This window comes from Galleria mellonella, unplaced genomic scaffold (genome assembly GCF_026898425.1).
Source record: "Galleria mellonella isolate WM207_F2 unplaced genomic scaffold, CSIRO_AGI_GalMel_v1 utg64, whole genome shotgun sequence".
NCBI classification, from domain to species: domain Eukaryota; kingdom Metazoa; phylum Arthropoda; class Insecta; order Lepidoptera; family Pyralidae; genus Galleria; species Galleria mellonella.
This window is the reverse complement of record NW_026442133.1, coordinates 3,158,224-3,184,148: the sequence shown is the minus strand read 5'-3', so window position 1 is coordinate 3,184,148 and position 25,925 is coordinate 3,158,224. Positions and strand designations below refer to the sequence as shown.

General features: G+C 32.4%; 1 protein-coding gene across 3 annotated transcripts in view; it reads right to left on the bottom strand.

Annotated features, from left to right (window-relative positions):
* Nucleotides 1-17,139: 17,139 nt before the first annotated feature.
* LOC113512559 (mitogen-activated protein kinase kinase kinase 15) overlaps nucleotides 17,140-25,925 on the bottom strand; it is a 40,639-nt gene continuing 31,853 nt past the window's right edge. For 2 of the 3 annotated variants that reach the window (XM_052900068.1, XM_052900070.1), the window contains 5 exons: nucleotides 25,114-25,378; nucleotides 23,982-24,117; nucleotides 22,924-23,037; nucleotides 22,128-22,307; nucleotides 17,140-21,537 (listed from right to left, as the gene is read on the bottom strand). In XM_052900068.1, the coding sequence (XP_052756028.1) occupies nucleotides 21,276-21,537; nucleotides 22,128-22,307; nucleotides 22,924-23,037; nucleotides 23,982-24,117; nucleotides 25,114-25,378 (957 nt within the window). In that variant the 3' untranslated portion in view covers nucleotides 17,140-21,275. The remainder of the gene's footprint in view (nucleotides 21,538-22,127; nucleotides 22,308-22,923; nucleotides 23,038-23,981; nucleotides 24,118-25,113; nucleotides 25,379-25,925) is intronic. The other variant, XM_052900069.1, reaches the window with a different exon arrangement.

Sequence of the window (25,925 nt, the reverse complement as noted above, 5' to 3'; positions counted from 1 at the left end):
GCATATAGTAGATAAAATATACAATGGCAGTGATATCATATTATCATTTCAGTGATAAGGAACAGTCCTGATCCACCTACGTCCACTGACTCGATATATAGATATACTAGAGATATATATACATATATACATACTTAAAAAACAAATTTTACTGCACTAGCGGTTCATTCCGGGATCGCACGTAACTAGAATTTTCGTAGAACATATCATGAGTAGTTTTTTATTGTATCCATTTAAAATGAACAATCAAATATTTCCTCTTATTTTACACTTGATTGCCGTGTAGTTTCTGCATATAATACGTTATCATTTCCTTTTCTGTGGATGTCGTAAAAGACGACTAAAAGAGGGCAAGGGATGAGCAGCAGCGTCCCTCTTAAAACATCTCCAAAACCTAACTGCGGTTGCCAATCTGCCTGCTAAGCATAAATGGACAGTTAAAAGGCTGATATGATGACGATGATGACTGCAATCTGACATGATAATCAAATTAAATTAATTTCTTGAAACTAGTGTCTGTTGGTAGCTCAGAACACGTGAAATCGGAAATACTTTCATGATGCCAGTTTCAAATTGCGTTAATATCTTGACATTACTTAGAGATACAAGTTACAAGATTCTTTACATTAGCTGTCTAGGTTCATTTGTTTTTCTATAACTAAAGTTATTATAACTCTCTTTATTATTAGCAAACTAAATGACATTTTGTAAGTACTCACTAAAGCCAGCCATATACTCATACCTAGATGCATTAATATCGACAAAGGAATTCGCGACGCGGCGCCCTCCCAAGGGAGTTCGGGAGACAAAGTAAAATGCAAATCTCATGTATTTCCAATTAGTGTCCTCCCACAACCCACCAACTAATAAGTTCGTTACTCTTGTTGCGAGTCCGCAGACGTGGTCAAATTCACTACCGGAAACAAATGTAATGGAAATACAATGGTAATTATTGCAGTTAAGATGTTAAGTTCACGAGCTTTTAAAAAGGTGGTTCTCGATTCGGCTGTATTTTTGTTTTTTTTTTTTGTTTGTTTTTTTTTTAACTTAGAATGGCAAACAAGCTGATGGCATACTTGATAGATAGTGGTAACCATCACCTATAGACATGAGCAGTACCATACCCTCCATGCGTTGCCATTCCTGAGGACTCAGGTGTTATTGTTCTATACCTTGTAAATTCACTGTCATATCCCACCCTTCAAACCGAAATAGCCATGCAAACACAACTACTTCACGGTAGAAACAGGAATGGAACAGTGGTAGCTAAGCAAACGACTTTTGTACAAAGTCTCCCTCTAGTAAATAGATATCTGGATATTTCTATGTTTGTTACTCAATCACACTTTATTTATTTAAATTTGGTACACCAATAAGTTATATCATAACTAACCACATAGGATACTTTATACTGATTAATGTAAGAAAAGTCACGGGAAATTGCTAGTTAATTCAGAAAATTTATATAATATGTCTTTCATTTGTCCATTCTCTTCGTGTTCCAAAAAGCGGACTATAATTCTTACTAATATTATAAATGTGAAAATCTTCCGTAACCAATCTTCATGCTTAATTCCGTAACCAATCTTCATGAAATTGATATACGTAATATTTTATATGAAGTAGGATATAAGGCATCCAATATATCCTAGCCACGTAGATGAAGTTACAGGTAAAAACTAAACTATATAAGTAAATGTAATTGAATTACAAAGATATTTGTATGTAAAAAAGTAACTATTCTATCTTTAATCATAATTATAATTATCAATTAGCACATAATTACGCTACGTAACACAATGAATTGTTTTCCAAAAATTTATGAAATTTTTTTAAAGTTAAACAAAACAGAAAGACTTAATTCATATTTTTCTCTAACTGGATCTGTGTTAGGTGTATTATTAGCAAAATAACGCATACGGATATTTGGGAAATTGAATAAATAAATAATTAAATTATAGAATTATTAATTAAATTGGTATTCGGAGGATACCTGATAAAGTAGTTAATCAAAGATAAAAAGACAATAACAAGTGCATACACTAAGTATATTATATATAATAAAGTACACCATACTTTCAACAATATCTATAGCATATACTTATACCGGAATGGCCATTAAAATTTATTATGACGACGAAACTTCAATTTAATATCTCATTATCACAAGAACGCGCCGTGGGAGTCGCTTCGCTTGCGAAAAAATTGGCATTTCATAAATTAAGCGAACTGCTAGACTATCAGGCTCCTTTGTGGTAATTAAAAATAGTTGACGTTGATTTTGTTAATGAGCATTTTAGATTAAAGAAGGTTCATTTTCATATTTTTTATCTCGTGCTATAGAAATGTTAATTTGATTAATAAAGAAATTAAAACGTGCTTAATAATAAATTAATTGAAAATTATCTGAACAGGCTAAAGTAAAAAGGTGTTGAAACGTTAATGTTAGAAAATGAACTTTACCATTGCCGTAGCATGAGCTAGCTATTATAAATTTGTTGTTAGAAATACTAATAATAACTCTTTTTTGTAATATAAAATATATAGAGATCGTTTGAGAATGGTCCTATTAATATGGAAATTCTATCCATCGTTGTCCATCTAAACGTCATATCTACATTAACAACAAATTCTAGTACTTATTATTAGGATGGAGTGTAACAGACTATTATATTGTATGATAGATACTATTATACAATACTTCAAAAAACAAATTAACATGTTTAAAAATAAATACCAACAATTTATTACTCTGTGAGTTATTACTATAATAGATACCCGTCTATTAACTTCAAAAGGTATTATATATTATGTATTAGACGACAGTAAATTGAATAAATATATTAATTCATGTTACAATTTTATCTTCGAAAAGATGTAGTTAGGTTACTGAAAATCATATTATTGTAATAAAATCAAAAGTCGTCTACTGAATTTAGTATAAATTTTATATGACAAGCATGACAGTTATGTACTTAAAACTTACCTACTGGATTGTTAAGTATCTGAAGCTACGAGGATGGATTGAAAAGTTCGTGGCCTCTGCGAGAAAACAATATAAAATATAAACAAGAGTAATTTAATTTTTCCACATAATCTCCACTTAACTCAATACACTTCTTCCATCTGGTTTCCAACGTCTGTATGCCAGTCATAAAAGAAGTTTCTTTAAGGCCTTAACAAAAAGTCACCCACCGCAGCTTCGACCTCCTCATTTGATGAAAATTTTTGACTTCCAAGGTGTTTTTTTAGGTTTGGGAATAAATGAAAGTCTGAAGGTGCCAAATCAGGGGAATAAGCGGGATGGGGCAGTAATTCAAAGCCACAATTATGAATTTGAGCCATAGATTCAACAGACGTGTGAACGCGTGCATTATCCTGATGGAACAACACTATCTTGCTGAGTAATCCTGGCCTTTTCTCTTTGATTGTTTCACGCAAATGACGTAAAAGGGTGCAATAATAAGCAGAGTTTATAGTTTTACCTTTTACAAGGTAGTCCACCATGATGACACCCTTAGCATCCCAAAAAACCGACGCCATCACCTTGCCAGCTGACAAAATTGCTTTAGCTTTTTTTGGAGTCGGTTCATCAGGTTTTTTCCATTGTTTGTATTGCTGTTTTGACTCTGGGGTGTAGTGGTGTACCCAGGTTTCATCCATTGTAACAAATCTGGCCAAAAAATCTTGTGGAACAGCCTCAAACATTTCCAAACAGTCACGAGAAATCGTGAGCCGTATTCGTTTTTGTTCATCTGAAAGCAATCTGGGTACTTACCGCGCAGAAACCTTAAAAAATCCAAGTTCATTAACTATGATGTTTTGTGTTCTTTTATACGAGATGCCAATAGTGTCTACAATCTCTCTGATGGTCAATCTCTGATCTGCCAATATTAGATCACAGATTTTCCCGATGTTTTCTTAAGTCATAGACGTTGTAGGCCGGCTGCAGCAAGGGTCATCTTCAATATTCTCTCGTTTGCGTTTAAATTCTGCTACCCACTTTTCTTAGTCATATACGACGGAGCAGATTCTCCCAATATTGTTGACATATCTCCGTGAATCTCTTTTGGAGTTAGTTTTTTTTAAAACTGGTATTTGATGATCGCAGGTTGCTCAATTTTCTCCATTCTTTAAAAACGATGCACTTAGACTCACAAAATTCAATCTAATTTAAAAACAAATAATGCGAGTAAGAAAGCGTGACAATCAGAATGTTAGGATGTTTGTCCAGATGTTAGGCCGCGAATATTTCGATCTACCCTCGTATAGCAATAAAATTAAACCCTATTTTTGCACGTGATTTCATAAATATTTTATAAAATACTAATGTTGAAAATGTTGTTATGATATTTAACGAAATTATAATAAATTCTCTGAACAAACCACTAAATTCCGCAATATTATACCGCAACATTCACAGTCCAACCTTATACGTTATGAATAATAAGTTAAAATAACGCTTATATTTATAAAGGTATGACAGGAACGCGTAGCGTAAATCCTCTCGGATACCTTTCAAGTTGTTCACTTATTCCAGCTATTTTCTCCATTACAACGACTCCTACACAAATAAATCTAAAATAAAATATATTTTGGCGTAGATACGCGACGCCGGACAAAACACTTAACCTGATTGACCCCTCAGTTGGTATTTTTATTGTTTCTCCAATGCCGGTGTTTCGGCCTCTGGAGGACACTTGTGTATTCGATCCCCCTTTTTTAATAGCGGACGTTTTTATCATAAATCCACTTTTCTGCGAATTCCGAGTCAATGATATGTGGTCATTTTCAGCCTGTTACATACAAGTATTATCGCATCATATTACTGATTATATTCTATTGAAGGAGTGAATTAAATATGTGACAAACACTATTATTGGAATTCTAAAAAACCTTCAATAATTCAAAATAGAATGAATGCGAAAATACATAGCATTCTTCTTGTAAACCTGATAATTTTTCTCAAAGAAATATTAATTGATATTCAATAAAAAAGGTGCCCCTCTCATAATAACACGGTATGGCCACCAATCAAGCTAATATGAGAAATTTTAAATTGTTTACATTTTTCAACCAACATTTCGGCATAGTCGTAGAATACTGATGGATCTGACAAATATTACATATATAGATCCGTCAGTATTCTACGACTATGACAATTTATTTCCGAAAAATGTTCAATTCCACTTTTTATTTTATACTTTTTATTTATATAATTTTATTCACAGTTCGTCGATCAATATAATCGTGATGTAATACTTATTATAAATTCAAATAATGAAAAAATATTTAGCTCCTTAAATCTTATCAATCACTATGGAATAGAAAACTATTTTGTCTGTTAAGTAGAAACTAGAAGAAGTCAATACATTCTCGTACCAAAATTTGGCAAACATAGCCGTATACGTAGCTAATATTCATGCGAACGTAATTTTAGCCTACACGCAACACAGATTGAAACAATAAATTGCATTGTAGCGACATATGCTCGCACTGCCGAACCCATCGTAGCGCGATTGCAAAATTTCGCCCCTTGCGACGCGACAAAATTAAGACAGCTTGCAATACCAATATGCAAATCCCGATATCCCTACACTTGTACACAAGCCTAAACAAATATTGTGTGTAATAAACTTTGAGTTTAATTTCGCTACTACCAACAGACGTATAAAACTACAAAATCTAACTTTAGAGAATGTTTTTGTTTAACATTGTACTTAAGTACCTATCATTCATTTAACTGTGTTAAAAAATACGGACTTCAATTGTAAAAGACTAAACTACTATACCGATTTTAATAAAATTTCTATGGAAATAATCTGTAAGTATCTATCTTTTCCGATAGAAAAAAATCCAAATCGATTTAGAACCGTTATGAGGTAATAAACATAAAAAAAAAACAACCAAATTGAATTGAGCAACTCCTTCTTTTTTAATTCGCTTAAAAAGTTAATGATTGTAAAGATGGATAGATGTAACTTTTTCAAGCAAAAGCTACAGAACGGATTTGTATAAAATTTATATAGATTACATCCTAACTTAACATATAGGACACTTTATATACTTACTGAATTACGCAAATAAAGCCACAGGGAAACAGTTAATTTTAAATAAATATTTTAAAGTTTATAGATATTGACAGCAAATCAAATACATTTGAAACTTAAAGTTGTTCTCTTTTAATCTAATAACACTAGTCTTTCAACATTTTATTACTATGCTCTCAACTCTATGAATGTATCTACTACAAATGGAAGCATCTGTTTATTCTCGCTATAAGATTCTTTTACAGCGACTGACGAAGTGTTTACGACATTCAATTCGTTTCCAATTGATAATAGTCTTTGAGGATTCCTATTCGGAGGGTGGTGGCGTAGAAATTTAATGAAATGTAGAAAATTCACTTCTTGGACGTAACTATTGCGTCTTCCGCACAGCGTTCCTTTGAACTGCGAATCTTAAAAGCGAGTTTGCATTTCCACAACGTATTTGTTTCTCGTTTGTTCAAACAAACAGTGGAATCCCTAAGTTCCTTTCTACTCATGATAAAATATCACAAGGCAGTTGGCGCGCATTCTTTCAATTCTGTTGTACGAGCCACCGGTTCGGAAAACATCTTTTGTGTATAACGATACAGTCCCGGGACGTGGTATAACGTGAGAAAACTTTCTGAACGAACGATAATAATAGCGATAATGTACGTGTATGATCAAGTATCAGTTTTATAAAGTTTTAATAAAAATCAACTTCATGAAGATTTCGCTTCGGGTGCGCGTCGTTGCAATTTTCCAATACAGCCATCAGAGGTGTGGAACACCGAAGAGGTAGTCATCTTACAAGCTGAATTGATACTTCAGACATGCTGTGAAACGCTATTCTGTTGAAAGCTTTTATATTATATTATCTAAGACCTTTCAACACGTGGTGGGACCGTCTGTCGTGTCGATCTATCGATTTCGATTCTCGCCTCTCTTGGGTAAAGACGAAAGTGCTTGCTACAGCACTGCAGGTAGGCAAAGAGACAGGTTTAAATAAATTTATGAAAGGGTATTGATAGACTGTTCAAGAGAAACTACATGAAGACAGAGTTTATTGAAAATTGTCCTCGAGGGATAGATACCTTTGTAGGTTGATGACAAAGCTTTTACTGTGATGAATAACTTAGTGCATAAGTTTTTATATATCAATTTAAGTGATCTGTAATCATTAATAATATTTTATAATAGCCAGATTATATTTTACTATCTGTTTTATAGATTATTATTATTATCCAAATTATCTGGAATACTTAATTATGATTATTTGCATATGTTTCTTTAACACGAGCGAGTAGATATACTTATTACATTAAATAACAACCGTCTTTTTCTATTTTCCTCTACCCAAAGTTTGCCTGGAAGATATTGCTTTAGCGATAAGACCGCCTTTTGTACTTCATATGTGTAATATATATTTTTGTATTATTCATTAAGTGGTGCAGTAAAGAATAAATAAATTAATAAATAAGTATAGACCTTCTTGTGGTCTACTGAAAATAAGAAAATATTATTATATTAAAAAAACGTTCAACTCAGAATCATTCTAATAATTTTTGTATGATTGAAAAAATATTGAAACAAATATTTTTATTATACTCGAAGTATTTCAACGTAGCTAGACAGCGTATCCACGTTGCACTGAATTCAGAAAGACAAAGTTTGATGTTTTTAAAGCTTTTATATAAAAGGTTTTTTTTTACATCTATTTATCAACTATTTATCTTTATGACAATTCTCTTTGAAATACATAGACACAGAGTACATTATACATTAGAGAGAACATCAATACGTTACTAAGATCTGAATTGTTTTATACCTAACTCAATTTTTTATATATGGCAACATTGTTACTTTAATTTTTAAATTTAGTGTCGTTCGCTGCGTTTAGCTTTGCGTTATCATAATTATATTTCATATTATAACCGTATGTATTGAGATATATGTATGTCTTGAGAAATAGTCAATACGGTTCATTATTTACTTTTATATCCAGTTTCCCAGAGATAAGAATGTAAAAATTGCAAAAAATAAATAAAAATTACATTACTAAAAATACTAGTAATAGGTGTAACAGCTTTTTTTCAACCGACTTACAGAAGAAAGAAGGTTCTCAATTCGGTTAAATTTTTTTTATGTTTATTACCTCATAACTCTGTTAGTTCTAAATCGATTTGGAAAATTATTATTTTTATCTAAAAAGATTAATATATCTTGCAGATATATATAGAAAATCTAAACATTAGACTATTAATAGTTTAATGTTAGATCAAAATAATTGGTTTTGTTACAATGAAAGTTAGTTTTTTATGACACAAACTTTAATGATTTCAAATAAAAAAGGTTTTTCAATATAAAAATATAGTAAGTATCGATAGAGTAGTTAACTGTTTATTATGTAAAATAATATTGTTACGTAAACGCAGTGTAGGACGATCGATTTTTTTAATGAGTGATAATGGAATGGTAACCCCACCTGCGCTATCGGTATACACTGGCAGGGCACCAGTGAAGTATGATAGGTGAGGATGAAACAGGTCAGTTAGCCCATCGTAACAAATTCAATAAGAATGTAAGGGTTCCCCCTAGAAACCATCGTAAACAACGAATCATCGTAAACATCGGAACCACGTGGAGGTCGACCTAATAGGGAATATTGCTAGCAATGGAGCTGTCAAACCCTATTGCTAACAAACCCTTTCACAAAGACATCAAATGCATTGCACGGAGTCAATAGATCCAGGTGATTTGGAACCGTTCGTTATGATAGTCTATGGGGTAGGCCTATATTCAACAGTATTCAGTATTGAATACTGACACAGTAAATACAAATTACTCTTGGTTTGTTTTCCAATTTTAATGCATCAGCTCATTACACTACTTATAATATCATCATCATATCAGCCATTACTTGTCTACCACTGAACATAGGTCTCCCTCTATTAGGGGGTTTAATTTTATAATATAATCCAATATGCCATTCTAAGTTGCATAAAAAAAAATAAGAGCCATAATAATCCCTCGTCTGAAAATTGCCACAATATTTGTCAATTTCTAATACATATACTTTAATAAGATTAATCCTACATGCATTAAATCGCTGGAATTTATATAAAAAAATAATAACTTATTTGCATCCAATTCTATAATGGCATTTTGTTTGAGATTCGTTAAATTTAGAAATAATTATACACATCGTCGCACACGTCACGCCAAATACATCTCTATTCGAGAAAATCCTAGAGAATTAATCCTAAATCTTGTGATATCTCTAAAATTGCATTATTTTAGACATAAGTCTGATTTTACCAAATGGTTAACTGATAGAGAATGCCATATGGCCAATAGCTTGCCATTTGTATAAATTGAATTGCACAATAAATAATATAATCCCCTTATTCATAAAAACGTCAAACTTTACAAACCTATTTTAATTATTTAAATGTTTTTGTTGTCTTTTATTTTTACGCTAATTTCTCAATTTGAACCGCAGGGAAAAAAACATTTCAATAGCAAAAATAAGTAAAAACCTATTTTACCCCTTATTCACAAAAACCAAAACCTCCTTCGTTATCAAATAAAAATAAATTCAATAAATACCGTCTAACAATCGGTCCTACTTCATGCTATAACCTAATTTAGAAGCTCAAGCAATTAGCAAAGAAAAATTTGAATATACTCTACAGACAACAATAAAGCTCTTAATTAAAATAAGTACACGGAGATTCCAGATACTTTAAATTAAGCGTACACGTAAAGTTTTATCGCTACTCTTATAATTTACACGCCTTAATGAGCATAAGGAGCCGTTTGGGCGCTTCCCTTCTTACAAATAGCTCAGGGCACAGACGAGGTTCCGCTTAGCGATCTCGCGCCTTGTATAAATCCACATTATGCAAGTAACAACGTTTTGGTTCACTGCCAACAGACTCCGACGATATTTAGACACACCTATATGCATAACCGAGATAATTCTACGATGCGGTTTGGGTCTACATAAATAATAACAAGTCGCGCGTCGTCTATAGTTTTGTGTCATCTGAGGTGTATGTTTTAAGAGACAGAATGACAAAAGAGTTGATGACCCACCTAATGGAAAGTGATTACTGTCGCCCATAGACATAAATAGCACTATAGATATTTTAGAATATACTGTGATTTCCATGATATCCGTCATGGCCCTGGACTATGCAATTTTACTGTCATGTCCCACTAACAATGCTTTAATTCTTATTCATTTTTACACTACGAATAATACGAACGAACTTTAAAGAGGAGAAACCTACAGTAGAATACAGTTTACTATCTGCCAAAAGGAATTGTTAGTAATGCGGACTACCAGTCCTATTGTTGGAAATATACTCTGTCAGGTCGACCTTCACGTGGTCCCACATGAAAACCATCATGCTGAATTCCAGGCGTATTCATCACAATGGGTTAACTGACCTGCCTTTTTATTCTCACCTATCATCACTCACTGATGCTCTGCCAGAATAGAGTATACCGTTAACGCAGGCGGGGTTACCATTCCCATATTATCCATTAAAAAAGTACACTATCTCCAAGAAATACAAAACGTTCTATTACATAATGGGGTGTTTTTTTTTACAACACAGGGGGCAAACGAGCATGCGGCTCAGGCGGATGGTAAGTGACTACCGCTACCCATGGTCACCCACAACACCAACGGCATTTCAGGTGTGCTGCCGGCCTTTTAAAAGGGAATATGTTCTTTTCTTGAAGGTTATGTTGTCGTATCGATTCGGAAATACTGCTGCTCGAAGTTGATTCTAAAGAGTGGTTGTGCGTGGGAGAAAGTGCCTTGAAAAACGCACGGTGGAGGACCGCCACTCGTCATCAATCCATCAATCCAAACAATTCTTCAGAGCACTCCCCATGATAATGGGGTGTATCTATCTATCTCTCTATCAGTACACAACTGGTTATTGAAAGCAAGGTTCTTTGACTGTCGGAATTCTACTATAAAATACCACCGTAATATTAGTCAGATAGGTAATATTTATTCAGTATATAACTACCCACCATCAATGTAAATCGTGTCCATGATTGACAGTTGAAAGCAACAAGCTATACCTATCCTTATTGGGTTATAGCTACTATATTTTAATAGACTAATACTCAGAATTCGGTCCTAATATAGAATTATAGGTGCGCCTTATAATCTGCTTTATCGAACTGGAAAATTAATATAATGTTTAGTTACGCTTGTACATTCTGAAAACGTAATTAGGTATAGTTTATATGTAGGTCTGTATATACAAGGTACTGCTCATGTCTATAGGCGATGGTTACCACTTTCCGTCAGGTGGGCCGTCAACTTGTTTGCCATTCTAAGTCGTATAAAAAAAGTACCAGCATGTGTTCGTCGTACGTAATAATATTAAACGATTATATTTTGTCATATCAGAGGGAGACTTTGTACAAAAGTAGTTTGCTTGGGCACCTCTGTCCCATTCGTGTTTCAATCTCGAAGATTGACCACCATCATTAACTTAGTCCCCCCTGGAAACTATCATGCTGAATTCCAGGTGTATTCATCACGCTAGGGTAACTGACTTGCCTTTTCATTCTCACTTATCATCCTTTATTGGTGCTCCGCCAGCCTGAACCGTTAGAGCAGGCGGGGCTACCATTCTATTATCATCTATTAAAAAATACATCATTAATCTTCAATTAATTATTTCATTCGTTCATTTTATTGGTCAGTAACTGGGTGCAGGTGACTTGGGCCCGCTTCCTATGGCAGACTATGGGAAAGCCTATGTTCAGCAGTGGACAAATAAAAACTAATATGATGATCAGGGATTTTTTAAAAACGCAATGAAGCGATAGCTTCGGGTTTAAGTGTGAAGCTGCGATAAAGCAGCTACTTTAAAACATCTATGAAAATCTTAGACTACAACATACGATAAAATCAAACTACAACAAAAGTCTGCTCATGAAAGAAATCTAATGAGATCAACGCTCGATTTACATTAAAAAGCCTTAAGGAGACTAATAAAATTAGCAATTCTTTCGTCTCAAGTTTAGAACGATTGAAATTCAAATCCGATGTCTCGAGCATATTTAATATAATTAAGCCGCTGCAGTAATTGAGTAGACATCCCTACTGTTTTAATAAGAAAATTTCCTTCCAGATAAAAATAAGGGAATAAAAATCCACAGGGAATTGGTACTGGAGACTTTCGACAATGGCTGTGTTAACGATTAATTGACCGCCTCTAATTGACCTCGGTCTGGGCTTAGTTATAGAAAGCGGGGTCGCCGGTTCAAATCTGAACTGTAAATTTTAGTTTACTAGCTCCTGTCTCCGGGTGTCTACTGCGGTACGGGTCATTAATTTAATTAATTACATTGCATGTCCTTTTGTTTGTTAAATAAATGTTTAATTTTGGTTAAGATGAAAATTTTTTATTGTTCTTTATAATATGATAAAATCATAACTGAAGTAAAAGCTGTATTATAAATGTACCCATTAATATAAATGTGAATTTTTCTTTTTATTTTCATTTAGCATTATACTCGTAACAAACAGACGGAATTGACTAAATCGCACCAAAGGGACCCTGCAGCATTGCCAGACTAGATTTTTTTTTTCACTTTTAGGTAAATATTTTTTTTGTTATAAAAATTTTGTAGAAATTATTTTTTTAAAAAAAGGTGAAATAAGCTTGGAGAAATTGGGATATTTTTTTAATCAATTTAGAATGACAAACAAGCCGACGGCCCACCTAATGGAAAGTGATAACTACTCGTATCGCCTATAGACATGAGCAGTACCACAGATAATATAATACCATGCAGTACCATGAACATAACAGAGTATACTATTTCGCCCATGATACCCCCCATGTCTTGTCATTCCTGAGAACTCAAATGTTATTCCTCTGTACCCTGTAAATACATTATTACATAATTTGTTTGGAAATTTTGAATAATAGTTTTAATATTTGCAATTCGTATACAGATACATAATTAATACAAAATATATGAAGATACATAACCGAGGATACGAGAAGAGAAGAATAGGAAAAAGTAGAAACAATAGTGAATGCCCTTTTTTCATCACTAATTTATTGTGATAAAACGTAGTGAAAAACAACAAAACTTTGTAATAGGGTAAAAATTCTGGAAATCGTATCGATTAGAAGAAAAAATATTTGACATTTGGGTAAAAATCAAAATTCGCATCTGATAACCCTAATCCTTAAAATGTAAATTGGATTCTCATTCCGTACTAAGTCTCTCATTTGAGACCTTGTGCGTGTAATAACCTTTGTATAATTTTAGTACGAAACTTTAAACATTAAAAATTCCCACCGAAATCCATCAAGAATTTAATCTTTAATCAAATAAATTAGTCAACACTATCTATCCTATTTAAGAGCTGCGCTCTTGTCGGTGGAGCTCTTGCCACTCACTACGATTTTCAGTGAGTCTCTTCACCTCTTGATATGACACGACACCAACTGCTTCCTTGATCTGCCTGATGTAACTATGTCTCGGTCTCCCTCTTCCCCTTCTTCCTTCTATCTTACCTTCTATTATAATGTTCATAAGTTCGTCGTGTCGTATCAAGTACAAAATCCTCTTATGCGAAATGGCTTTCTATGTAAACAATTCCGATTTATACCTACACCACATGTCATGTCAAGTTGTACAAACTAATACAAATGCTATTAGGCACGTAACGCAAGTTAATACATTACGGCGTATGTAAATTAGGGAAGACGTTATCCACAAACATTGGGTGAATTAATGCTGCCGGGTGAGCCTTATGCAGCCCTAGGGGGGTGAGATTCGTTGTCTTGACAGTTCCTTATTTTGAATTTTAATTAACATATGGTATGATATTCATTATGTCTGCGTAGGAACGGTCGGGTCGACTGTTGTCTACTCAAATTATAATAACCTAAGTATAGGTGGTACAATTGAGACAAGAACTTGAAGAGCAAAAAATATAGTTTTTATTTTGCAAATTATTAGAAGTTTTCATCTAATGCAATAATAAACGTCACAAAAAAGATATTGATGAATGTGGAAGAAGCGAAAGAGGTTTATTTGAAGCATTTTGCGTTCCATTGTTTCTGCCTACCCTAATGGGAGACAGGCGTGACAGATATGTATGTATATATCAAGCAACCTCAACTTATTTTATTTTATAAATACAGTTAATTGGGACTAATATTCTAACAATTCCACAGTCATGTACAGTACTTATGAAACTGGTTAACTTCACTCGACGAACAGGCATCTTACGCCGTATCCGTAAAATCAAACAAATCGGTTTAGTCGGTAAAAGATAATCTTACTTTTTTTAATAAGTATTTGGGAATAAAAGCATTGGTAAATAAGGATGCATCTTTGATATTATTATTATTTCAACCGTTAACACTACACTACACTTCAAATAGGACATGAAAATAAGTGAGTAAATAAATTATTCTTTTATATTAATCATTTATTAGCTACTCATAAAATCACATGTGTGGGATTTATTACAATCAATAGACAGATTTAGATAAAATACTTTGATAATTACAAGTGATATACGTATAATCTTGATTTAACAATTATTTCTTAACATATATATAGGCATATTTGGCATAATACATTATGTCATAAAGAAATATAAAAATTTGGTATAAAATTATTTCAATGACCACATAACACAGATGTATATTTTATTATTATTATTGAGATAAGTTTTTTTTTTCAAGCAAAAAAACCTTTCCATTATCTTTTGTGCTCGCAGATGTAACATATACGCCAGCACCACTAGTTTCAATCGTGAGAGCTAGACTGAAAAAAAAACCTTCGTTTAGGAGCGTTCATTACATTAGCTTACTGAAGTATAGCAATGTTTCAATTTTATGTAAATTTTCAAAAATAATTTAATAAATTTCAGTGTTCCAGATTGATTATTTAAAATGAACTCCGCTAGCGAACTAAAACATTAATCTGTTAGGTGTGACTCTTAATATGGATTTTATTGGTAAAAATATATTTAAAAAAATCCGAAAATTATTATGGTTCGTTATTCGTCATTGAACTTAAAAAGTAAAATTGTGTTTTTGATTTCCGCGCATTGTTTGAGAAAAGTACTATTCAAGCCTTGGCCACAACTAGGCATTGATGGACTCATGTATGTGTGCCTCGGCTACACCTCGGCCCACATTTGCACGTTTGTCCATCAATGCCTCAATTGCTGGCCGCTGCAGTAATGTACTATATTTGGATAACAGACTTTTAACATATTCTTTATTGGACTAGCATATAGATATTGTTACTAAAATATATAGATATTGCTATATATTATCTGCCTCTACTTCTGACCTAATTGTCGCATTTGCGCGTGTGTGAAGGATAACTCCCGCTTGTAATACTTTAGTGTCCCTTTATTTTGACTTTTCAATATAAACACAGATTGTTTTTTCAGCATGACTAAATGTGCGCTAAGTAAAAGATTTCTCTCGCCATCACTATCAAAATCCCATTTGGATTTTTATCAATGTTGGCGAGACCCCATTGCTATTAATATACCCTTACACGGAGACTACCACGCAGTTCTGAAAACTATTATGTTTAATATTTTTTTAATTCTATCATCTCTCATTAGCGATTCTCTCACACATAATCTCAAAAAAAAGTAAATGAATTTAGATTCGTTTAGTAAAACTATCAATGTGACTTGAGCGAATTTGACAAGATGCTATTATTGTTTTTATTAATTTGTTATAGTTGGAGTTTACGAGTACAGAAGACATAATGTACTTAACCAAAATAATGCTAAATGTCAATCCGATATTATCACCACATTAAATAAATCTTGATTATTTATTAAATCTCTTCTTTTATAAGCACAAACTAGTGTTATATGAAATTGAATTTTCTTAGAATTAACAATTTAAAACAATTTCCAAATTAAATGACGTGACATATATTTTAAATCCATACATGGAACTTAAGTATCTACTAGCTATTATACATGTTTGTACTTTACAATATTATTACTGAGTATTGATGATCGGTGCTCAATATTTTTAATTTCGTAACAACAACAATAAGCACCATGATTTAGTGATCACTTTTTTTTTTTAATATTGAAATTAAATGTATAAGCGTTTGTACAAAAAGCACATTCATGGAAGTAAAAGGTTACACATTGCTTTATATTAGTAGTCTTTACGCTTAGGTGCCGTTTGATCAGGAAGCATACTCATGTAGTGTAAAGTATTACATATATGTTATTGCAATATTCATTTCTATAATGTTTGTTTTTATTTTATTACATAAATTATATACGAATGCTCTCTTGGTGAACAGGTATCCTTAGGAGTAAACCTAGGTCACACGATATAAACGATCTATAACCAGTATCATCAATGAATTCTGCATTAAAATGCGAAATCTAAATAACGTATTTAATTATTTAGCTCTTTATAATTTATTATCTTAATAGATACAGTAAAAAAATAATTAAAATACTGCATAAAATCTTTTAACATTAACACACGCTGTACGTGTAACCAATAATATTTTAAGTCACATTTTTTTATAAATAGCCTGTTTAGTAAAAATCTTAGCATGTCTTTTTATTGAAAAAACAATGTAAAATATAAACAAATAATTAGAATATTTTTTGCAATGATGACTATTAAATAGACAAATATTCCTTTAGTACAAGAATACGTATATAAAGAACACAAAAATATATATAACGTACTTATTTATGTATTAACATCGTGTTTTCTTTTATTGACTAATTAGAAAAATAGACACGCCAAGATTGTTTACTTAATATGTATGGGTTTCGATGTAATATATTAATCTACAATCCAAAATTTATAATAACAGCATTCATAAAACTATTATTGCCTTTAGTTTAAGCGTAAATTTTTTATTTATACTTTCCTGCTACTGATTTTCACTGTAAAATAAAAATATAAAAAAAAATATAAAATATCACACCATAATTTATATATATATATATATATATATATATATATATATATATATATATATATATATATATATATATATATATATATATATATATATATATATATATATATTTTTTTTCAGAAAAGGATTCATTGTTAATACAATTATAATATAAGCGTAAATAAAAATGTAAAAAGATATTATTATCTACAATCAAGAAATAAAGTTCTATGGCACTATTAATAATAAAATTTGTAAAATAAGTATATGATTATATAATAATTAAGATATGTATATAATGTATAATATTCCACAACTTGTAAGTGTGACATAATATTTTAAAACATTATGTACTAAAATCATATTATTTAAACGATAATTCTGGTTTACCAATTAAAATTCGCTTTAGATTATTTGAATACATTATGTATGTAAATAAATACAGCTGTAATAAAAGATTTATTAGTTATTTATTTTAAAGAATTTATAATTTGAAATGGATAATAAGGAATATTATTTATTATTATCATGCCCCTATGGCGACTTTAGTCCTCATTTATATGTATATATATTCTTTATCTATGGTACTTATTTTTAAGTATCTCTGTTTAAATTTCGTTATATACCATAAACAATGACTTATTTTTACATCACATCTACATTGTAAGACAAAGTATTGAAAAAATTTTACTTAAAAAATTAACAAAGATTTATCTTTGATATTTAAAAAAAAATATAGTTAATATAGATATATTAAAAAATTATAAAAATAGGTAGTTAAAATACATTTCACGAACATCACGTTACACCCCACGCCTAGAAAAAGAATCAAATATTACAAGGGGTACAGCAGTTACAATGTAGATGCAACTTTACTATAAGTGTGTGTGCATGTTTATTTATTATTATGGATTGCATTTATTATTATGGATTATAATATATAGAACACTCTATATGCTACTATAATCTTTATATGGCATATTATAATTATTGTAATCTGAGGTTATGCATATAGATACTTCATGTAAAAAATGTCACTGGTACCCATGAAGAGTGGGAAGCCATAGCAAAGGCACATTATCGATAAGCACCATTACAAGACTGTTTCATTTTAATTGACAAAATTATCTTTATTGCTCAGTATATATTATGCCGTTCGTTATATTAAAAAAAAAATATTTACAAAGACTAGTAACTAATAAATTAATGTATAAAGTCAGGGCCAATCATGAGAATATCAGAGGTGAACAACCTTAAACCATATATATAGCCTTTGACAGGTTAGAACGTAAGATAAGCTACAAAAAAAAATCATAAGGTAAAAAAATATATAATCATTATTAAAAAATATCACTGTAATTTTGATAATTACTGTATACTAAAGTAGCTGACTCGACAGATGTTCCCTTTCTATTCAAGTAATATTTTTTTTACCTTAATTGGCTATTACAAAAATTGAAAAAATATCCAAATCGGTCCAGCCGATCATATTTAAAGTCGTGCCCATATTTCTTAAAAAAAATATTAATAGAACACTCTCTTAAAAGACTGCTAATATTTAATGACTCATGTAAATGTAAGAAAACTTGCAGTCACAGTTAAAATTATCAGTAATTATTATATAATTATAAGCACTATAAAGAAATAATTTAGTAGACATATTTTTAATAAGTTTATTATTTACAAAAATGTGATGTGTAGTCTATGACTAAAAAAATCCAACATTTCTGTTGAACATATAAAATAGGAGGTACGCCACTGAACAACACTATGATGGAATAAGTAAGATTTCATCTCAGTAGTTCTATGAACATAGAGATGAATATTTCACTGTCTTTTTTTAAAAAACAATAATTTTAAGATCCATAGAGAATCAAAGGTTATTTGCCCCTATTTGTCAGTGGTTGGCCCAAAATATTAATAATGATAAATATAAAAATTACGTAATATTTACAAAATAATGTAAAATAATAAACGAACACACCCAAAGACACTTCAACATATTTGCAATATAGCTTACAACTAAATTATTATTAAATAACATAAGCTTCTGTTGCACATAGAAACTAAATCTCATTAAACATAAGCATTGAGTAACAAAGCAACTTCTGAATTAACAAGTACAAGTAAAAATACCAAAACAAAATTTAATAATTTTAATATAATAATACTTCAGTTACTCTGATAGGCAATTATTGAATACAGTTTCTTTTTTTTTTTTAAGACCATAGACAAATTGAAACAAAAAGAATGTCACGTTTCACTTTGGAAATTTGGTCACTAAGTGCAGCATCAACTATAATTTATTATTCTTTGGGTGATACACTCAAGGCCTCAGGCAATTATTTATAGCAACTACAAAAGCAACACTGATTTATTACTATCAAACACGGAGTTAACAGCACCTAAATATTGTTATAAATTTATTAAACAACCAAAAATCGTTACGAATAACACCTAATTAATTAACAATAAGTATTACGTATCTCTCTTGTGTTGAACATTGTCAGAACCGATCGCACTGGATTTTATACCTTATTTTATATTATTAAAGAATTTATGTTTCTTTGCGACCGATTCCGACAATGCCTTAGTTTTATGATAGGTCTAATGTGCGTCTTCACACTAGTTTATAAGTATGATATTGCTATTAAATATAATTGCTTACATTTCATGATTATAGAGATTTTGACTCCAGTGTTTAGTCAAGTTCTAATCTAAAAGTCAGATCATTAAAAGAGATATTGTGATGTCATAAAAGGGGGATAAGGTTGATTTTCGTATATTAATATTTATTTATAGAACTTTATACTAAAATATAAACTCTCCATTTATAAAATATTTTCTTTTTGTTTGGTAATACTCTTTCTATTCTCTTTAGACTAAACAGTTTATATATATAAACTGTTTCCATATCTGTGTGCGTGTATACTATATTGTTTCTTTTTTTATAGATATAACAATATTAGACAATAAATTGTACTTCTGCTTACCCCATGATAAACTAATAGGAAACGTCATAAGGCATATCCTTTGGTAAATAATAATCTATTTTATAAATTTTATAATATCTGCCAAATGAACTGTTATGTATTCAGAGATATCACAACAATATATACATCTGGTGAAGCAGTGTTTCGAGAAGATACAGTTATTATTGACCTTAAATCTTAATCAATACATATAATAAAATCGTACAATTTACATGAAAAGGTTTTGGTGGAAGAAATCTCTTATTAGAAATAAGCTCGCCTTTGTACATTATGTTTCAAATGAAATGTGGTTAACATTATATTTTGTGTACAATATAGAATAAAGAAAGAATAAAATCGTAACTGGTCGGAAGATATATAAGAAAAACTATTATAGAGGAGCTTTATGAACGCAAAAGAACCCAAAACAATGATTTTTAAAATTGTTGTCTGTTTGTCTGTATGTTTGTGCATGCTAATCTCAGAAACGGATTAACCGATTTAAATGCTGTTTTCACTAATGCGTTGCGGTTTGCTCCACTTAATATTTAGTGTTTGTTTTATTTCAATCGGTTCATAAATATAAAAAGTTATAACAATCTAAAGAATTACATAAAAAATGCTATAAAAAGCATATAGGGTACTTTATATACTGATTCACGCGAGTAAAGCCGCGGCATATTGCTAGTTATTATAATAAATTTATTCTTATATACGCAGAAAACAGAATTAGTCTACTATTTGTATTAGAATAACGAGACACAGGACGCCGCGTTGTCTTGCTCTTTTTCAAGCTTGCAGCAGTGATTCTGCTTTCTAGTGGTAAAAAATAATGGTCAACTTCCCTCACCAGAGATAAAGCATAATATATATAAATAGAAACATGTTCTATTAAACGATTCTTTCCATCATGACGTAGTAGGTAATGACGAAAACCATGGGGGACGAATTCTAACTGAATTTGAAACAATTTTAGACTCAGAGATATTACCGTAATAAACCTTTTACGATTATAATAGTTTTTAATTCATGCATACTTGCACTATCATTGATATAATACTTATTGGTGGATAAATATGTGTTTTTTTTTTTTTTAATTATAAATAATTATACTAAGTTTTGTGATGTTTCGACTAAAACAAAATCTTGTATATGGTAACTAACGGTCACAAATGGACCAAAAATTAATACGATCATCAAAATATCATACAAAATACGAATAAAGAAAGACTAAAACACTGGTCATAAGTGTCTTTATAACCATTGGCCTTTATTGCAGAGTGCACCACCCACGCAATAGTCAAGGGTTCTCGACCCCTTCCGCGAGGTATTCCGCTGCGCCGTCTCCATTCACTTGATCCCTAATTACGATCGTAGGATTGTTTGAACATGAAGAGTTGGAAGCTGTTCGGTTGGTTGACTTACATCGCTGGCATTCTACGACAACTATCGAATTGGTGTCCATGTCGGTCTCAGTGCTGCTCGTACGACGGAGATGGTTCGCGTTCGATTGAAGCCGATGCTCGAGTATCGCCCGCCATAGACGTAATTCTACACCGCCCCTGTAAAACAAAATTTACATATAGATCTGTTAATTATTCTAAAAAAAAATACTAGACGTCTTCATGACCCTTAAAAGATAGATAAATCTTTTATAAATATATATATATATATATATATATATATATATATATATATATATATATATATATATATATATATATATATATATATATATATATATATATATATATATATATATATATATAAGGAAAAGATCGACAGACGGATTGCAACCGCAGTTTGGTTTTGGTGGTTTTTAGAGAGGGGCGCTGCTGTCCATTCCTCGACCGTGAAATTTCCTTAGTCGTCTTTTACGACACTTGCAGAACACAAAGAAGAGACCCATTCTTCATACATCCATCCATACCGGGACCACACGACGTTAGATAACACGTTAGATATACATTGCCTAAACTTCGTCCCGATCCATCAGTGGATAATGAATGATGATATCGTCAGAGTTGGCCCTGGCATATCTAGCGCCACTGGGCAAATCCCCCCTCCCCCCTAAGACGACAAAAATAGGTCACCGAGGATCTGCTATTATGTAGTTAAAAAACTAACAATATAATATGTATATATTGCTCACTTGAGATTCAACCTAGCGATGTCCTCCCGCTGGGCGTGTTGCAATAAGTCCGGAAGTGAATATTCGTGCGCCGCGAGAGCGCGAGCCGCGGATTCAGGTACCCCGCGGGTTGAAGTCCATTCTCGAATTGACGCCAGATGTTCTTCATTCACTTCTGTTATTTCTGGAGTACGTATATTCCTGTAAATCAAAATTATTATATACGTCAATAAGTAATGTGCTTTATAGAGCCTCTACGCACTTCTTGGTCGGCAGTAAAATTACAGTATACAAAGGTATAATACCTTAGTCCGCAATAAATAGGAGCGCAAGAGGGGTACCATGGGCGTCACAGTGTGATGTCCGTGATGTAGTTCATCCCACTTATTCATAAAAACGTTAAACCTCTTATAAACCTATTTTAGTTATCGAAGTGTTTTGTACTTATCATACATATCTGTCAAGCCTGTCTCACATTAGGGTAGACAGAAACAATGAAACGACAAATGCTTCGATTCAAACAAACCTCTTGTCCTTACATTTTGCACTAATTTCTCAATTTGAAAGACAGTGACAAAAACAATGTAATAGTTAAATTAGGTTTGTAGAACGTTTTAGTTTTTTTTTTTTTTTTTTTTATGAATAAGAGCGTAAATCTATAGGCGATGGTTACTACTTTCCATCATGTCGGCTGTCATAATAAAGATTTTAGAGGCCTATATAAAAATACTTTATTACATTGTTATAAACCTGAAAATCATTACCCCTTTTGACAGTTTGGTTAAAAATGAATGAATGAAAATCGAACTACACTTACTGTCTTCCATTCGCCAGTTCCCTAATAATTTGTGTCTGCATCTTCTGTTCTTCTAACATTTGGCGAAGTAACGACTGATGTTGCTGATAGCTGTCCAGTAGCTCTTGGTGCAATCTAAAAGTAAAATGGCGATGAAAAAAGTGTATTTGAGCGAGAACAGCGGAAATATCGTGTTATAATGGGTTCAAAAAATCAGATCGTACTTATTCATATAGGGCATATTTTTTGTACAGTTTTACATTTTCGTACAAATTGTACATATGCACGGTGTGGTGAGTTATGGTGACGAAAGTGACATCCTATATATACATATTTCTTTCAAGTAGCCTTGTACCAGTACTAGTCCTTAGGAATGGCAAGGTATGGAGAGTCATCATGAGAGAGGGCATCAGTACATTCTACTATATCTATAGCAGGTTTCCCAACCTTTTTTGTGCCATGCCCCACTTGAACATTCCTAAAATTTTACGTGACGACTCTAATCGACCAGTTGATATTTTGGTAACGTCAAACGAAATTTACAGCATTTTTTTTTACTGATATCTACTCGTAGCATTGCATTAAATGGCTCGGAGCAAGAAGGTTAAAATCGCTTCGAATCCATTTTTTAATTGCCCTCCCTTAACTATCAAATTGCCCCCCTGTGGGGCGTGGGTCCCACGTTGGGAAACACTGATCTATAGTGTTGCTCGTGTCTATCGGCAACGGTTATCCTTGCCTAATTCCTTTCCAGCAATATACCCCGTTAGATCGACCTCCACTTTGTCCCTGGAAATCATCATGCTGAATCGCAGGTGTATTTATCACAATGGGCGGCAATAACTGACCTGAATATTCTTTCTCACCTATCGTCCTTCACTGGTGTCCGGCGAGCGTATACCGTTAGTGCAAACGGGGTAGCCATTCCATTACCATCCATTAAAAAAAAACAGTTACGTTTAACTTTCAACAGTCAGCTTATTTGTTATTTCAAACATGAAGAAACAAGAAACATCTTGATTATAAAAATTTCGCAACTATTGCAGTTTTCAATATCCTTTGTATATGTATATGGTTACTTATGATTTTCTTGCCGTAGCTGGTGCAGCTGATGGTCCCTGGCGGAGGTGGCCGTGGAGAGTGCTGAGGAAGTGGCCGCTTCAGCCGCGCCGCCGCCGCCGCGTCGCGACTCGCCCGCAAGGTTTGCGCCCAACTCTGTATTTATTTTTATATTATGTATAACTGTCCACTGGTGAACATAAGCCAAAGACCCCATAGCCATGACCTTTGTCATTACTACTGATAATACCCTATTTGTATTATCATTAGTTACCACGCTTGGCAAGCGGGTTAGCAACTGCAGTTATGCTATAGTGATGTTTCAAGAGTGACGCTGCTGCCCATCCCTCGACCATTAAATTGTCTTAATCGCCTCCTACGACACCTACAGTAAAAGAGGTGACCCATTCTACGCTGGGACCACACGGCGAACAAGACGAAATATAAATCATGAACAACATTATAAAGAAGTTTTCGACTAGTGAAACTGAACATTTGTCCCAATGAAGCATGGATACAAAAACAACAGATATTTTGGAACCTCTTAATAAACCTATTACAACTGCTGTTAGTTTCTTTCAAATTACTCATAAGAAAATGAATTGAAAGAAAGTGAAACACTTCAATCGATAAAATAAGGTGTTTGACATCTTTTTTTTTTATGCATCTTAGAATAGCAAACAAGCTGACGGCCCACCTGGTGGACAGTGGTAACCGTCGCCTATGAACATGAGCAGTACCATGGACATAACAGAGTATACTGTTTCACCCATGATACCCCCCATGCATTGCCATTCCTGAGGACTCAAGTGTTATTCCTCTGTACCCTGTAAATTCACTGCCATATCTCACCTTTCAAACCGAAACACAGCCATGCAAACACAATTTTAGTACAAAGTCTCCCTCTGGTAAAGACATATTTACCCTTACTAATATTATAAACATCAAAGCGAATTTGTTTGTTACCTCTTGAACCCTTAATGCTCGTCTTATGACATTTGGCAAACGCATAGTGTTTAAGATGCTTTTATAAACTATCACGCAGAATTAAGTCGCAGTTGAAAACTAGTTAAAACATTGCACTTATTTAAATATATATTTATGTGGTAGAATGCTTTTAAAAACAGTATCTAAAATAAGTTAAAAACTTACCTGGTGACAGTACGGTAATTGCAGCTTGTACCGCATTCCGCACTAAATTGTCCAACGCGAACATCCAGTGGGGTTTTATACTATGCATCCTAAGTACAGCGTTTGCAGCCTCTTGGAACATATAAATGGCTGAATGTAGCTCGTTAATGGCGTTAGAGTCGAAGTCTAACTCCTCCTTCAATGTGGTTACAGCTTGTTCTATGACCTGTCTGTTTTGTTGCGAAATATAGTCTTTGAGAGCGCAATGTAATTTTGTCAGGTGATCCTGTAATAGAAGTGATGATTCGATATAAATAATAACTGTAGTGGTTGAAAGAAATTCGAATAACGAATTTCCTTATTCAAATTTTTATATGAAATCAGAATCCCTAATTTTTATTGAAACAAAAAAATACATGAAAACTTTTGTACTAGTTGTCCATTCATCCATTGCTTTTCGGAACTTGCTTGAAATCTTTTTTTATATTAAATGATGTGATCGGTTTACTGTAAAGTGCTGTTTTGTGCGCAGGCGCCTTTAGCCTTTTGTGTACATGTGTCGTATTGTTAAAGAGTTAGCTTATAATTTTATTTTTACTATTATAAGCTCCTTCCTTATTCCTTTTATTATGCTGGTATGGATAACAGCCAGGGCCCACCACTTCCTTCTGTCCTGCCATACCTTTTGCCACATACATAAAACTCTTCATAAATCGTGGGTTTTGGGTATGATATATAAAAATTATAATTAGTACTGGTATAGTAACTGAAAGTCAGTAATTAGTGTGCAAACAACTCATTGGCAACCGCAATCAGACTTTAGAGATCTTTTA